The sequence below is a fragment of the Sus scrofa genome, chromosome X (assembly GCF_054392235.1).
Source record: "Sus scrofa isolate SSC_HxYL_T2T_F1_AM1 chromosome X, Sscrofa_HxYL_maternal_Yorkshire_Landrace_v2.0, whole genome shotgun sequence".
NCBI lineage: Eukaryota > Metazoa > Chordata > Mammalia > Artiodactyla > Suidae > Sus > Sus scrofa.
Genome location: NC_139401.1, coordinates 68,588,051 through 68,603,530, shown reverse-complemented (window position 1 = coordinate 68,603,530; position 15,480 = coordinate 68,588,051). Strand labels below are relative to the sequence as shown.

Here is a 15,480-nt window from a genome sequence, read left to right as displayed (position 1 = left end):
AATAAACATAAAAAGATGCTCAATGACATTATTATTCAGATAAATAAGATTTAAAGTAAGAGAACGTTTTTCACCTATCATATTGCCCAAAATTAAAGTTTAATAATCTCATGTATTGATGAGGATGAGAGAAATGGAGACTTTTCATATACTACTGGTGGTGCAGGTAATTAAATGGCTTTTTGGTTACATCAAAATTTTAAATGCCTATTTCTAAAACACATGTATACTTTCACAAGAAGACATATATGTGTGTTCACTGAAGTACTAACCTGGAAACAAATTAAACGTTCATCAATAGAAAAAGGCCTATATAAACCATGGTATATAAAGTAGATCTCTGTGTAATAACATGACTAGATCTTTATGACATAATTTTGGATGAATAAGGCACACTGCATAACAGTAGGTACAGTATAATATTGTTTATATTAAAAATACAGAAAAATATTTTATATGCATTATATATACATGTAAATCTATAGGGAAAAAATCTAGAAGGATTCGAACCAATCCTATAACAGTGGTTACCTGTGAGAAGGAAGATAAAGGAAACTGTGATTATGAGTAATTAGACATAGGGAAATTTAACCTTATTTGAAATATTTAAACTTTTTTCATGAAGAATGTGTTCATATATTACTTACCATAATTTTGATAAAAATTTAAAGAGAGCGAATGGGAAACAATGGAAAGGAGATAGTGTGTGCATTATTTTTTAAAGAAATGTAATAATAAAAGGTAAATTATTGGCATTCTCACTGTGGTGCAGTGGGTTAAGAATCCGACTGCAGCAGCTCAGATTGCAACTCAGGTTCCATCCCTAGCCTAGCAGTGGGTTAAAGGATCCAGCATTGCCACGATTGTGGTATAGGTTGCAGCTGTAGCTGATTCAATCCCTGGCCCTGGGAACTTCCAGGTGCTGCTGGCATGGCCATAACCTTTTGAAAATTATAAAATAAAAAATAAAAGATGTATTAATAATAAGAGAATAGCTCAGTTAACCAGAACATCTACTACAGGGAAGATTAATGCAGACATTAACATAAATTGTAAAACCATGGAAAACATCTATAAAATATGAAGTTTAAAAAATTTTGGAGTTTTGCATGGACTTGGAGAACAGACTTGTGGTTGCCAAGGGAGAGGGGGAGGAAGTGGGATGGACTGGGAATCTGGGGTTAATAGATAAAAACTATTGCATTTGGAATAGATAGGCAATGAGATCCTGCTGTATAGCACAAGGAACTATATCTAATCACTTGTGATGGAGCATGGTAGAGGATAATGTGAGAAAAAGAATGTATATATGTATGTGTGACTGGGTCACTTTGCTATACAGTAGAAAATTGACAGAACACTGTAAACCAACAATGGTGAAAAAAAAATCATTTTAAAAAATTTTGGAGTTTTGAAAATTAGTATGATTAAAACTTCCAGGTAATATAAGGGAGCAAATATAAAATATTCCCATGAACCTGGAAATAAAATTTTATTTGAGAATTAAACTATAAAATTAATGTGCAGTGAATCCAATGGCTTCCAGACAGGCGAGACTTGACTATCTTTTGGTTGGATAATTTTGACGTATCTAAAGGAAGAATGCATCCGCAAACTATGGAAATGTAGACAGTGGAGAGTCAGTGAAGCCAACAAAGACAGAGCAGTCTCGTTACCTAATTTTCATGTGCCTTAGTTTCTCCATCTCTAAGAAGGGGTTAATAATAGTATTTACTTGGTAGAGTAATTACGTAAAACAAAATAGTACTTGGTAGGGTGTGAGGCTTATACATTAGTAAAGGGAGGGAATGTAGTGGCCAGGCTAATATAAACTGTCACTGTCCTATTTCTCCTTAACAACCAACATCCTGGTTTTCCCACATCAGTGTCTCATGAGGTAATCAGCATGAGTCAGCCTCCTGAGTCAACAAGTTCAAGGACACTGAGGAGATCAAGTTTCTAAGACTGCAGGACAGAAAGGCCCAGCCTGGATTGAGGTTGAAAGCACCAATGTAATGCCATCCAGCAACAGCTACCTTTGGCATTCCTAATCTAGGATAACTGGGGTGGGGAGTAGGGAAGTTCAATGCAGTAGGAATAAAAATACTAGAAAAATTAAAATATTAACAGGTGGTTGTTTGTAGTGATTATGGGTGATTTGCTTTACTTTTCTGTACCTTCCTAATTTTCTTAACTGACCATATATTACTTTAATAGTTTTAAAACGTTTTTTGCTTTTTAGGGCTGCACCTGCAGCATATGGAAATTCCCAGGCTAGGGGTCGAATCGGAGTTGCAGCTGCTGGCCTACAATGCAGCCACAGCCATACCAGATCCAAGCTGTGTCAGCGACCTACACCACAGCTCATGGCAACGCTGGATCCTTAACCCACTGAGCAAAGCCAGGGATCAAACCCTCATTCTCATGGATACTACTCAGATTTGTTTCCACTGAGCCACAACAGGAACTCCCTTAAAAACATTTTTAAATGATGGTGAGGTGAAGTAAAAGAGAGGGCAGTAGCTTCAAGGGTACACAGCTAGAGAAAGGTCTTTTGAGGCGACAGGCCAAGGAGGAGATTTCAGGGAGTTAAGGACTAGAAAGAACAGGGGCAGTCAAGCACTCTTTCCTCCAAAATGAAGTAGCTTTCCCCGGGAAGACTTTTTCTCCCTTTGTACACCTGGGCCTTAAAGTAGCTTGATATTTGCCAGTCATGGCATTTGCTTAGCCAGTGTATGCAATGGAAATTATTTGCTTGAGAATTTTAAATGTATCACCATATCTAACTATATCACCGACTTGGCCGTTGAACGTTCCAGATCTGAGTTCTCGAGCATTCCCTCCTTCTTCATCACCAGCACCAAATATTTACTAGTCAACTTCCAATGTGCCAGGCTTCACGCTAATTTGGGTCGGGGTGATGGTGGGGGTTGGAACGGAGGAAAGACTAAATTTAGAGAAACAAAAAGATAAACGAAAATGCAAAATCACTGTGGCCTTGGTGAGTTGGCTAAAGAAGGCTTAGAACCGCAGATTCTTAAGTTGGACCTGAAAGGTCAATCAGTCTAAGTCTCTTACCTCGCGATTCCGAGAACAGGAGGCACTTAAGCCTTGCCTTGAAAGACATGCAGTATTTGAATAATCCGAGATCAAGATGTGGGGTTTGGGCCAGTAAACAGACGGAGCAAAGACCCTGGGGCCGGGCACCGGGAAGGGTGTGGACCGACTACTCCTGGGCTAGTGATCAGCGTTACCTACAGGTTTATTTTCTATCTTCTCTTTCTGTCTTTATTTTCAGCTGAGTCTTTGCAGCCTCAGCCTTGTGACCTACGTGCGCACGCGGGAGCCTTCCAAAGCCGCTATAGAATCTCCTCCAGCTCCTCTCCAGCCAAGGCAATCTTGAGCACCGCTCCTTCCCAGCCCAGTTCCCGCCTGGGTCACTCATTTTCTCAAAGCCCACCACTGCCCTCTCCTTCCCAAGCGCGCTGATTCGCCACTTTCTAAGGAATAAAGTAATTTAGGCAGTTGTTTCTACTTTGTTTTGGGTCAGAGTTAAGAGTTTAATCTGAGCTTTGAGTCAAAAGTATAAAATACAATAAAGACCCGAAAATTCCAATTCTTTAGACACCGAAGGCAAAAGGTCGTTCTTTCCTTTTAGGTTTGAAGTTACAATAGGTTCCTAAAATTAGTCCAGCAGAAGAAACAGGTTGCCCCAAATCCTGTGTGTACAGCAAGTGTGGACAACAGAAATAGTCATTTGAGGTGTTTCGAAAATAAACCCTTGATAGCACATTGCATACGGTGACACATTCTCGGCCTCGGGGCCGGTGGGGGCACCAGGGGCGGGGCGAGGGCCTGGGGGCGGAGAAAGTCCCCGGGCGTCGCGCGCAGCTGCAGGGATCCACGGCGTCCGCCCCGCCTCCCGGTTGTCTTTCGCGCAAGGTGGAGGCGGAGTCGCGGCCGGTGACCTGCTGCTGCCGCCGGCCGCACGGAAGACTGTGCCGCGGGTCACTCGGGTCTCCAGGAGTGGAGCAGAGGATGCAGAAGGCACCCACAGAGGCCAGACGAACTTGAGGAAGGCGGCAAGCGGCCCCGGAGGCACTTCGGAGGCGCCCTGGACTGCGAGAGGCTCGGACGCCCGCCGGCGGGTAGTGGCTGCGGAGGCTGTCGTGGCCGGGACAGCCCGCCCCAGGCCTGAACAGCGATAGGGCCTGGCACTTGAGCTTACCACAGCGAGGGTGGAGCTGCGTTGAGGTCTCTTTTCTTGGATAGACCGTGGGCTCCTGTGGCACTCTGTTTCTGAGAGGATTGGAAACCGAGCGGGATGAGGAGCAGGAGTAACTCCGGGGTCCGGCTAGATGGCTATGCTAGGCTAGTGCATCAGACCATCCTGTGCCATCAGGTAACTGGAGGGGTGTCACCTGTGAACTCGGAGGGTGTGGAGTGTGACAGCCTGGACGGAGACCCTAGGTGAACCCGTGTGTGTTGGCGGGGGGGGGGGGGGGCTGTGTGTGTGTGTGTTTTGCAGGTTCTCCCTCCCCCTAGCTGGGGAGGCTGTAAAGGACCCTGAAGAAAAGCTAGGTGTTGGGCCAGGAACAGAACCAGAGTTAGCTGTGAGTTCTGAGTCATGGCTTCTGAGCACTCCCCTGTTCCCCCCGTGCCCGAAACCACAGCTGGGTTCCAGGGGCCAGAGTTGAAAGATGCCGGGTAGATTGTTTTTTGGCACTGCCCCCCACCCCCGACCCATGCTTGAGCTCTGCCTCCTTCCCCTCCCGCTGAAGAAAAGAGGTAGGGGAAATTTTAGCCATCTTAAAACTAGACTGTTGGTGAAGATCTGAAGTACACTGTGTATATTGTTTTGTTTGTTTTTGTCTTTTTTAGGGCCATACCTGCAGCATATGGAAGTTCCCAGGCTAGGGGTTGAATTGGAACTGTAGCCACTGGCCTACACCACAGCCACAGCAAAGCAGGATCCGAGGCAAAGCTGTGACCTACACCTCACCCAATGCCAGATCTTTAACCCACTGAGCAAGGCCAGGGATCGAACTCACTTCCTCTTGGATACTAGTCTAGTCGGGTTCGTTGAGCCACGACGGGAACTCCCCATGTGTATATTGTTAATCATAATTTTTCTACTCTTTTAATGGTGATTTTTTGTTGGTAGTTCATTCTTTCTAACTGAAAAGTTAAAACACTGCCTTTCTTTTAAGAATATCCACATTTCAGATTTAAGTCTTCAGCCAGCTCTTTCCTCTTTTTTGAGATACATGCTTGCACTTAGAAGAAGAGAAGATTATAAAACTTAGGAATGAGGAACTAGAGGGAAAATCAAAGTCCCTGAGTACCCATTTGAAAGATTCTCTTTCCTCATTATTAACACCCTATGGTTACCTGCCTGTCCCTTTTTCTTGTCTTTACAGAATCCAGTGACTGGTTTGCTTCCAGCCAGCTTTGATCAGAAAGATGCCTGGGTCCGGGATAACGTGTACAGCATCTTGGCTGTATGGGGTCTGGGCCTGGCCTATAGAAAGAATGCAGACCGGGATGAGGATAAAGCAAAGGCCTATGAACTGGAGCAGGTACTCAGGATAAAAATACAAAGAGATCTGGAGCTGGAGGGAGGAGGGGCAGGAATGGAAGGAAATGTAGTCCACAGAAGCTAAGAGAAGTGTCCTTTGCCTTTTTCCCTCTTTCTTCACCTTGCTGAAATTACATTCCAAAGAGCTTTCCTGTATTGTACTGAAATTTTTTTTTTTGCAGTGAAAACTTGAAACTTGCTGATTCAGGGGGAGAGGGCACAGTCTGTTCTCTTACAGTAGAAAATCCTATCCTCAGGTCTTTGCTAAAAGTCTGTAATCCTCTTTCCAAGTAATGTATTTTGCAGTCTCCAGCATATTTATTCTTATTGCGAAGAATGTCTGGAGGCAGGTATCTACCATTTTACTTTGTTTCTGAAAATGATAGGTGGTATTTATATGAGCGTAACTGATACAAATTAGCTGACTTTCCCAACTAGACATAAATACTTTATTTGTTGACGTTTACACCTTTGGTCACTGTTTCAGAGTCTGTTGTAAGTCCACCCCACCACCACCCCACTCATGCCCACTTCACCCCATCCTTCTGGAACAAAATAAGGCTAGAGTCAGCAGATGCCTTTAAGCCAACTTTTAAGGCCCTCCCCCCGTAAAGAAGCATCCTCTATAGAACTGTTTAGACACAGGTGCTACATCTGCTTGAATGACCAAGAAAATAACATTCTGGGCTACATGGGACTCGTAATGTTGAGATACTCTGCTGTCAGTTTTAAGGTATATGTGAATTCTTTTCCACTAGTGGGAAAGATTCTCTCCACACCAGTCATTTTCTCACATGGTCTCCGTCAACTTAGACAATCTGAGCTCCATTCTTCATCTATAAATCAGAATATTGAGATTTACTTGTTTTTAAGGACAACAGCATATTATAGGGCTACAGTCCTAGGCAATAGGGAATTTTCACTGTTGTCCTCTGCAAAAGTAGGTATTTGTTATTCCCTCAAGCTATTATTGAGAGGTACTTAGGTCCACCAAAAATAATTATTGGAGTATTTGCTCTATCCCAGAAAGTACAGATCAATATTTTTTGACTTATAGAAAACATACATAACCATTGTAAGAATTTGGAAAATACAGAAGAGTGTTAAAAAAATCAATCTGTAATCCTACTGAAAAAAATCAATCCAAAATCCTAATCCTACTTTAATGTTTTGCTATTTTGACCTCAGTATTTTGTATGTTTTGTTTTGCTAGAAATTAATATTAGTGGAACAATACCCAAGATTTTATACCCAGTACAATTTAACCAATGTCTTTTTCAAAACTATTAAGAGTTAGTTTATGAAAACTCCTTATTGATCATTCTGCAGAGACGACATTTTTCCTTATGTGGTCCAGGAAGAAAGAATTTAACAGAGGAAGGGGGGGAAATGAACAAAAAATTATTCATTCTAAAATTTTAATGTTTTATCAAATGATTTTTCATGCAACACAAAAAATATATTTTCCATACCACCTCAATTATAACCTTGGAATTTCTCAAAAACATTATGGCAAGAGGAAACATCTTCAAAAAACAAACTTTCTCTGGGAATTCTAAAATTTCTATGAACTTTCATTATGAATTAAAACAGATTGTATTATTAGGTCTCATTAATTCTTTTTCTCAAAGCTGACTCAGTTAATTCAGACTATGGATCAGAAAACCATCTCTGTAATGGCCAGATAGTAAATATTTGTGGCATTGTGTGTTATGTGTGGCTTCTGCCCAACTACTCAGTTTTTCCATTGTTACACATAAGCAGCCAGAGACAATACATAAATGAATGAACATGGCTATGTTCCAATAAGTTCTATTTACAAAAACAGGTCATGAACTGGATTTATCCCCACTCTACTTGAATGGTGCTAAATTCTGGCTGTGCATTGGAATGACTTGAAAAGCTTTTAAGAAATACCTTTAACTGGACCTCACCCTAGAACAATGTAAATAAATCTCTGAAGGTGGAGCCCTGGGGCATCAATATTAAAAAACAAAAACAAAAAACTACCCAGGTAATTCTAAAGTGCAGCCAGGGATAATCACTGATCAGTGGCTAAAAATGAGCAGAGGTGAAATCAAATACAATAAATCCATAGATTAAATTCCCACCTACTGTCAACTTTCCGTTACTGTGTTGATTTTCCCAAACCATTGATTGTTAATCATTTCTACCCTTCCTTCCAACTTTCACCTAGGTTTCTCTATGAGAAATGATGTCAGAGAATTAAAGCAAATTCTGGATGAAACGGGGACAAGGGTTTAGGTGACTCTTCTACCCTAGGTTGAGAATAGAAGTATGCACATAGATGTTTTTACACATGCCCTTTCTCTTAGTCACACAAATATAGACTCACACCTATAAGAATAAATGAGCACACAAATAGAGATGGCTCTTTGGCTGCCACTAGTTCTACTTCTTCCTCAGTTTTGTTCTCCTTTTTTAGTCTCTCATCTTTTCTCATGGCTTTATTTGTTACCTTTATGAGAATGACTGACTTTCAAAGCTTCATCTTTAACTCTGACCTCACCTCAGTTTCAAACCCAGATTTTCACTTGTCTTCTGATCAGCTGCACCTGAATATCTTATGGCTTCTCAAAATCAACAGGTCTGCTGTAAATTAACTATACTTCAATAAAACTTGAAAAATGAAAAAAAGTTAAAGGGTCATGCTCACTAGACTTTATGCTTAATGTTTAAATTTAATAAATGTTTTTGTCTCCATGAAAAAAAATCAACAGGTCTGCAACCCCACCTTCCCTACTAAAAACAAACAAAATGGACTACTAAACAACAGTAACTCACCAAACATCCCTTTTTTTCTTATCAGTGTCCTTATTCTACCAGTAACCTGGGCAACATTACTTAGAACATTTCCCGTAGTGGGAAGTGGGCCACTAAATAAGTTTGAAGCTATGTGAAACAGCAGATTTCTTTACTCTGTAATTTCTCAGAGTCTTTGATATACTGATGTCCACTTTGAGTTTAAGATGGAGGGTGGACTTTACAGCTTTTCCGGAATTTCCTGGACTAGTGTTCTGTAAAACAGTGTTGGAAAAGTACTGCCCTTAGGGTAATTTTTGACTTGTCCCTTTTGCCCTTTGATACATGCAGACCAAAGTGTATTAATTCCATCATTTTTCCTGAATCCATCCCCTCCTTTCTATTCCCTTCTGCCTCAATCCTAGTCTAAACCCTGATCTCTTAACACTGTTGTGAAAACAGCACTTAAAGGATGTATTTTAATTCTCAACAATCTTTCTGTATCTCTCATTTCCCTACAAGTAAAATGCAAATGTTTTCGATTGATAGACAAGACTCTTTAGGGTTTGGTCCTAGGCTGTGTTTTCAATATTATATCATGCTGGTACCTTGCATTATTCCCCCAGTTCCAACCAGGTTGGTGTCTTCATTACTTCTCTAACAGTCCCTCGATAAAAATACCTGACATTTATGTAAAGACTTTTCATGGTACTACATACTTCCCCATTAACTACTAGCATTTTATTCTCATAACACCTTGTAAATTAGATATTATTTTGCCCAACCTACAGGTGAAGGGATTGACGCAAGGAGATGAAGTTGGAATTTGGTGGTGTTATGACTACGACCTGGGTCTTACCACCTCACATTCAACCTTTTTGAATTTTTCCTCCCTCCTCCATGAAAGCCATGGACATTCCCATCTCCAAATCGTTTTGTGAGCTATTCCTTCCACCTGTGAAGCCTGGCCCCAGTCACTTTTTCTGTGGTTCCTCTCCTCATCCTCCTCTCAATTTTTCAGTGATAGCTTCTTTCTCAGGACTACTTCCTTAGAACTTCTAGATGACTTATTGTCTATGCCATCCAACATGTTCAGTTTTTCATTTAGCAGACTTTGTGTAATTGTCATGTGCCAGGCTCTGTAACAGATATAAAAAATAAAATGGGTTGGAGTTCCCGTCGTGGCTCAGTGATTAACTAATCCGACCAGGAACCATGAGGTTGCAGGTTCAATCCCTGGCCTCACAGAGTAGGTTAAGGATCCAGTGTTGCCGTGAGCTGTGGTGTAGGTTGCAGACACAGCTTGGATCCCGTGTTGCTGTGGCTCTGGAGGAGGCCGGTAGCTACAGCTCCGATTAGACCCCTAGCCTGGGAACCTACATATGCCAGGGGTGCAGCCCTAGAAAAGGCAAAAAGACCAAAAGAAAAAAAAAGGAAAAATGTTTATATTTAAACCTCAACTTTTTATTTTTGAAAGTTTTAATTTTATAGAAAAGTTATAGGAATAGTAAAATAAACATATTTGCATGTACCCTTTATCTAAATTCACTAATTGTTAACATTTTGTCATATTTGTACCCTCCCCCTTTATAAACATGCATGTACACAAAGGTACACAATTTGGGGGGTAAGCCATTTGAGAGTTACTTGCACATATGGAATATATATATATATATACAGTTTGCTTAGTACATTGACTTAAAAGTCTATTTCTTAATCCAGTCTCTGCCTCTTAAGGAGTTTATAGTCTGATGGGGGAGACAAATATGTAAATAGTTATAATATATTAGGACAGATACGATAGATACTATACATAAGAGATAAGTACAGAGTTCTGTGGGAACACACGGGCAGGAAAGTCTAATTTCCCTTGAACAAGACAAAGAAGTGTTCACAGAGGAGTAGAGTTTTAAAGGATAATCAGAAATTGTTAAGAATACTGTATTTGTAGCTTAGTTTAAAAAAAAAAACACGTCTCTCCTGTCTCCCTTTTCTTTATATTTTACAAAGTCTGATAGAGTGCTTTGCATATTTTAGATGCTCATATGTATCTGACTGTATATATAGCTGGAGAGAGAAACAGATTAATACTTACATTGGTATGGTTATATATAAGTAAGTATATATCCTTATATAGTCAGTTCACAAACACATAGATCCATATCCTCAAAAAAAAAATAAGGTAGGTTAGAAGAGGGGTGTGGTTAGAATCCCTGGTGTATGAATAAACATGTATAATTAATTAATGCCAACTAGTGCACCTTAATTAGGAAGTAGGCAGTTTGGGGGAATACAAAGTACAGATACTTCCTCTCATTCTTAGCTTTCTGTGCTTCCTATTTATTTTATCCTGAGTTGGAAGTTGGAACTTGAGGACAGAAATGGCTGACGATGGCCATTCCAGGAGGACAAAAGTGGGTGGCATGCAGAACCCCTCCACTGCATCCATGATTCCCCAGGTTTTCTGTTCAAGTAAGGAAAATGTAGATGGTAGTAGCAGGGCTGGATGGTAAAGAGAGTTAAAAGGATGTGGGCGTATGTGGTCACATGTAGAGCAGAATTTACAATTGAATAAAGTTGCCCCACAAAATAAGGAGGTTGTATTTACTGTTGTCTATAACAGTATATTAAAGGATAGTTTCATTCATTGGGGGTCAAAGTTATAATAAATGTTTTCCTATAGGGATTGTAGTCAGTTTTAGTACTTTATTATAACAAATGCTTCATGATTTAAAAGGTAACAAGGTCATGCACTGCCTCTTCATGTTCTGTCTCTCTCATTTCTTCCCCTGATCTATAAGGGAAAGGGGCCATTTATAGACAGAAATTACTCAAGGAAGGGAACTCTTCCAAGGGAACACTTTATTTTTCCCTCAGTAAAAGATGTCATAAATAATTGAAGCATAATTGAATAGATACTTATCTTTGTTGTGTCTACTACTTGTAGTACCATTTGAATATTTTGAAGGAATAACAGAATGATGTAGCTTCCAAGTAGATTCGTTTTCAGAGATGTCCTGAAGCCACCTCTGAGCCAGCATTCCCTGAAGTAACCTGGTTGTATTTCTTCTGGGCTATGAAACAGAAAACTTAGAGAAATAGAGAAGCTGTTTGGTGCTATATTCTTCCAAAACATATTGCCTACCCATGACACTGTTGATGGGCCCTTCTACCATCACGTAGTATAACAGGTATATTTATAACTATACTATAGTTAAATAGACTTACTATATTATTAGTATATTATTATACTATTATAGTATAACAATATAGTAATAATATAAATAAATATGATTATAATTAAATATGATTATTACTATATTTTATTATACCAACTAATATAGTATATAATTGGTAGTCAGAATTTTGGAGTGTTATGACTAGAAAATGAACTACTTTAGAAATTGCTAGGCCCTAGTAAGAGAAATAGTGATGACTTGAGACTTAAGTTTGTGGCTTTTTTTTTTTTTTTTTCAGGGAAAGGGGGTTGAGTTGCACTAATAGTTCCTCTTTATAGTTATTCTGAATTGAAGTTCATTTATTCTTTAGGGAGAATGTCCTGATAAATATTTCTGTGGCCTCTTGAAGATAAGCCTTGGCTAGTTTAGCAAAATAAAAGCGATGGCTTTTCTAGGATATAGGATATATTTTAAATATCCTCATAGCTTTATGATTTTTGAGCTGACTTGCCCCCTTTTCCCCCCAGGTGAAATGTCCTCTAATAGAATGGTTAACTGAGTTTTTTACATAAATCTGTTGGAGCTTGGATTTTTTTTTAACTTGAAGTAGTCACCAACTGCAACTTTTAGTTCCACTTTTAGCTGCAATCTGCTCTTCTGTGTACCTATAAAGTAAATGCCATGTAAATAGGAACCAAGGATAAGGTTACTTGTTCTCAAAAGGTCATGTACCAACTGCTGTTGCTGAGTAAGTGTTCCTGCATCTAGGAATGTTTATAACAGCTTGTTTCCATTTATTTCTGCAGAGTGTAGTGAAGCTGATGAGGGGACTGCTGCACTGCATGATCAGACAGGTATGGCATTGTTAACAGCACCCTCTCCAATAAAAGCACATGGTAATAGTAGCCCTACCCCTTAAGGAACAGTTATAGCTTATTTTTTTTCAATTTCACAAATACTAATTTTAGAAAATTTGTAGGATCGAGGGCGTGAAATATCACTCATGCTCTCACCACTCATTTACCACTGAAGTATTACTTTCCGGTCTTTTTTCCCCCATAAATGACTTTTTAATATACTTCATCATTACTGTACATGCAATTATGTATATTGACTAAAAGATAATACAGGTCTATAAGTTCTCATCTGAAACCCTGAGACCAGATAAATTTTATAATTCAGAATTTTTCAGATTTTAAAAGGCAGTACAGTGCCTATATCATATATTTCGTTGTACTTTCAGCAACTCCAGAATAGCACTCTATCATCAAAAACATTCATCTCTCTATAGGAAAACATGAATTTTGACAGTATAAATAAAATGTGCAGATAGCCCCCTGTCTGAATCAGGTATAGAACTTAGGGGAAATGAATTTTGGTATAAAACTTAAGGGGAAAAAAAAACTTTTGGAAGTGTTTTAGATTTTAGCGTTGGAGATAAGGGGCCAAGGGCTTATATCTCCTAACATTGATTTGGATTTTCATGATCTTGAATGAAGCTGATCATCCTTTCTTCTTCTGTTAATTGCCTGTTAGGTCTTTTGCCTCTTTTTCTTTTGGGCTGTCTCTCTTGCCTATTTGAGTAGTTCCTTTCCATGATGGATATTAATCCTTTGTCACATGTATTACCAATATTTTTTAGCAATCTCTAGTTTATCTTTTGAGCTTATTTATGATATTTTTTCCATTCAAAAATGTTTAACTTTAAAAAAGTATTTTACTTTTATCCTGGGGGACCTTTACACATGTTATGCACATTGACTCTGAACTGATTTTCTTGAGCCCAAGATTACATTTTATTAGAAGGAGTAATCAAGGCCCAGATCCATAAAGAGACCATCCCAAGGCACATGACAAGTCTAAAGTAAAAGGAAATCAACTCCAAACTTCTGCATTTTATCAATGATTTCCCTACTGGGCTATCTCACAGTCATCATTTTTTTCCTTCTTTGTTGCTTTTTGCTTTTTTTTTTTTTTTTGTATTTTAGATATTTGCATTTTCTACCTTACCAAATAGGTTTAAAGTCACTAATTTCTTGAACCATATTTAAATGTATGATAGTTACCAGCAGATACATACATATCAAATTAAAGTTTCAGGAAATAAGTCTTTCGTTTTTCCCTTGCACAGTGTTTCCTTTCTGACTTGGTTTCAGCTTTCTTTCATATCTTTTCTTTGTCACCCATGGGTCTCTCCCCAGCTCTTTCATTACTCCTTCAAAATATATCCTCTTATTCTAAGTTCCCTTAAAAATTATACATCTGTTTCATGAACAATTGTACCTATTTTTTTTACAAGTCAATTATCTCTTACTAAGCTGGTCTCACTCAACCTCTCTGATTTTCATTTTTTATCTACAAAGTGGCAAAACAGTCATCTGAAGAGTGAATGAGAGGTAATGAGTAGGAAATAGCTGGTTTTGACTGGTATTATTTTCTCATTAAATTGCTTAAATTGAAAAATAGCAATAGCACACTTTCCTAATTGTATTAATGTAGAGAGAAAGATAAAATGCATTTTAAGTATTCACAGTTGCCTGCGGACCAAATGTAATGATGTACATTAGAGTACTACTGAAGTATAGTGTATGGGTTGATTTTTCTGCATAGCTTTCTTTTCCTTTTTTTTTTTTTCCAGGTGGATAAAGTAGAATCCTTCAAGTATAGTCAGAGTACCAAGGATAGCCTCCATGCCAAGTACAACACCAAAACCTGTGCCACTGTGGTGGGTGATGACCAGTGGGGACACCTGCAGTTGGATGCTACCTCTGTGTACCTGCTCTTCTTAGCACAAATGACTGCCTCAGGTCAGTATAAGGACAGCAGTACTGGGAACCGCTGCACCGTGGAGCACTTGCCCTGGCACATGTGGCTCCCTCAGAGGTGTTGGCCAGAAAACAACATAACTGGTTACATTGCTCAAAGATACATATTGGAAACATAATATTTTGCAAATTTTATGCAGAAAAACGACTCTCTAAGGTGTAGTTAGTATTCTTTCACGTTGAGAAACAAATCTGAGTGCTTGGAATAAGGTAAATACTATTTTATCAAGCCTTTGAGGAATAAATTGAGTTAATATATATGTTTAATTGAGAACCAGGAAATCTGGAGTAGATTTTCTTTAGACAAGTATTTTATTAATCCTCAGATATTGTAAGATAGGAAAAAAGGGCTAGGGTTTATTGCTTGTTCTCATAGTATGCACTGACAAGCCTGTAGTTAGTATTAACATCACCTACTTTATACTACTTTTATGACTATATTATAAACAAGGTGTCTGTTTATAGGCTTCTAAATTATATTAAGGGAATTAACTTAGGAATAAGAATTCAATTTATTATTGAATAACACATCTTTTTCAGATGGTTTTGTTAATAGCTTTAGGTGTTTTTGTTTGTTTGTTTTTGGCTATGCCACAGCAGTGACAACATCCAATCCTTAACTGCTAAGCCACCAGGGAACTCTCAAATAGCTTTAGATGTTTTACTTGAAAAGGAAATTATAAGAACCAACATAATTCCCTTTTATTTATCCTAAATTGGAGAGGACTACATCTGATTACATTCAGTTTGTAAATTAAAAGGGACCTTTGCCAGAGCTTCCTGAGTAAATACATGTACTTCTCACAATACCACATTTTTGACATTTCAATTTCTATATCTTTCTATCTGGTTACAGAGTTCCTTGGTACTAGGGGCATTCAGGATGAGAATTACCCCAAAATACTTTTCTCCTTTCCTTATGTAAATAAATCCTTCCCTTTTATTCCCTCTAGAACAATACACATCCCAGAGGCTGAATAACCTTTTCTTAAAATTATGTCTACCCACAAACTCCCTTCTTTTGGAGGGGAGGCTCCTCCCCAAATAAATGTATTTCTTAGGTTTTATTTATTTAAATATAATGGCAGCTATAACTCCATTTCTAATATTCTTTTAATGCCAACTCTGGAGTGTG

At 38.7% G+C, this 15,480-nt stretch overlaps 1 protein-coding gene across 6 annotated transcripts in view; it reads left to right on the top strand.

Annotated features, from left to right (window-relative positions):
- The first annotated feature begins 3,924 nt into the window (after positions 1-3,924).
- Positions 3,925-15,480, top strand: part of PHKA1 (phosphorylase kinase regulatory subunit alpha 1) — a 135,431-nt gene continuing 123,875 nt past the window's right edge. For all 6 annotated transcript variants that reach the window (XR_014835614.1, XR_014835615.1, XM_021080695.2 and 3 more), the window contains exons 1-4: positions 3,925-4,402; positions 5,421-5,579; positions 12,327-12,374; positions 14,159-14,327. Coding sequence is in view for 4 of the 6 variants with exons in the window: in XM_021080695.2 (XP_020936354.1) it covers positions 4,325-4,402; positions 5,421-5,579; positions 12,327-12,374; positions 14,159-14,327 (454 nt within the window). In the remaining 2 variants the exon portion in view is untranslated. The remainder of the gene's footprint in view (positions 4,403-5,420; positions 5,580-12,326; positions 12,375-14,158; positions 14,328-15,480) is intronic.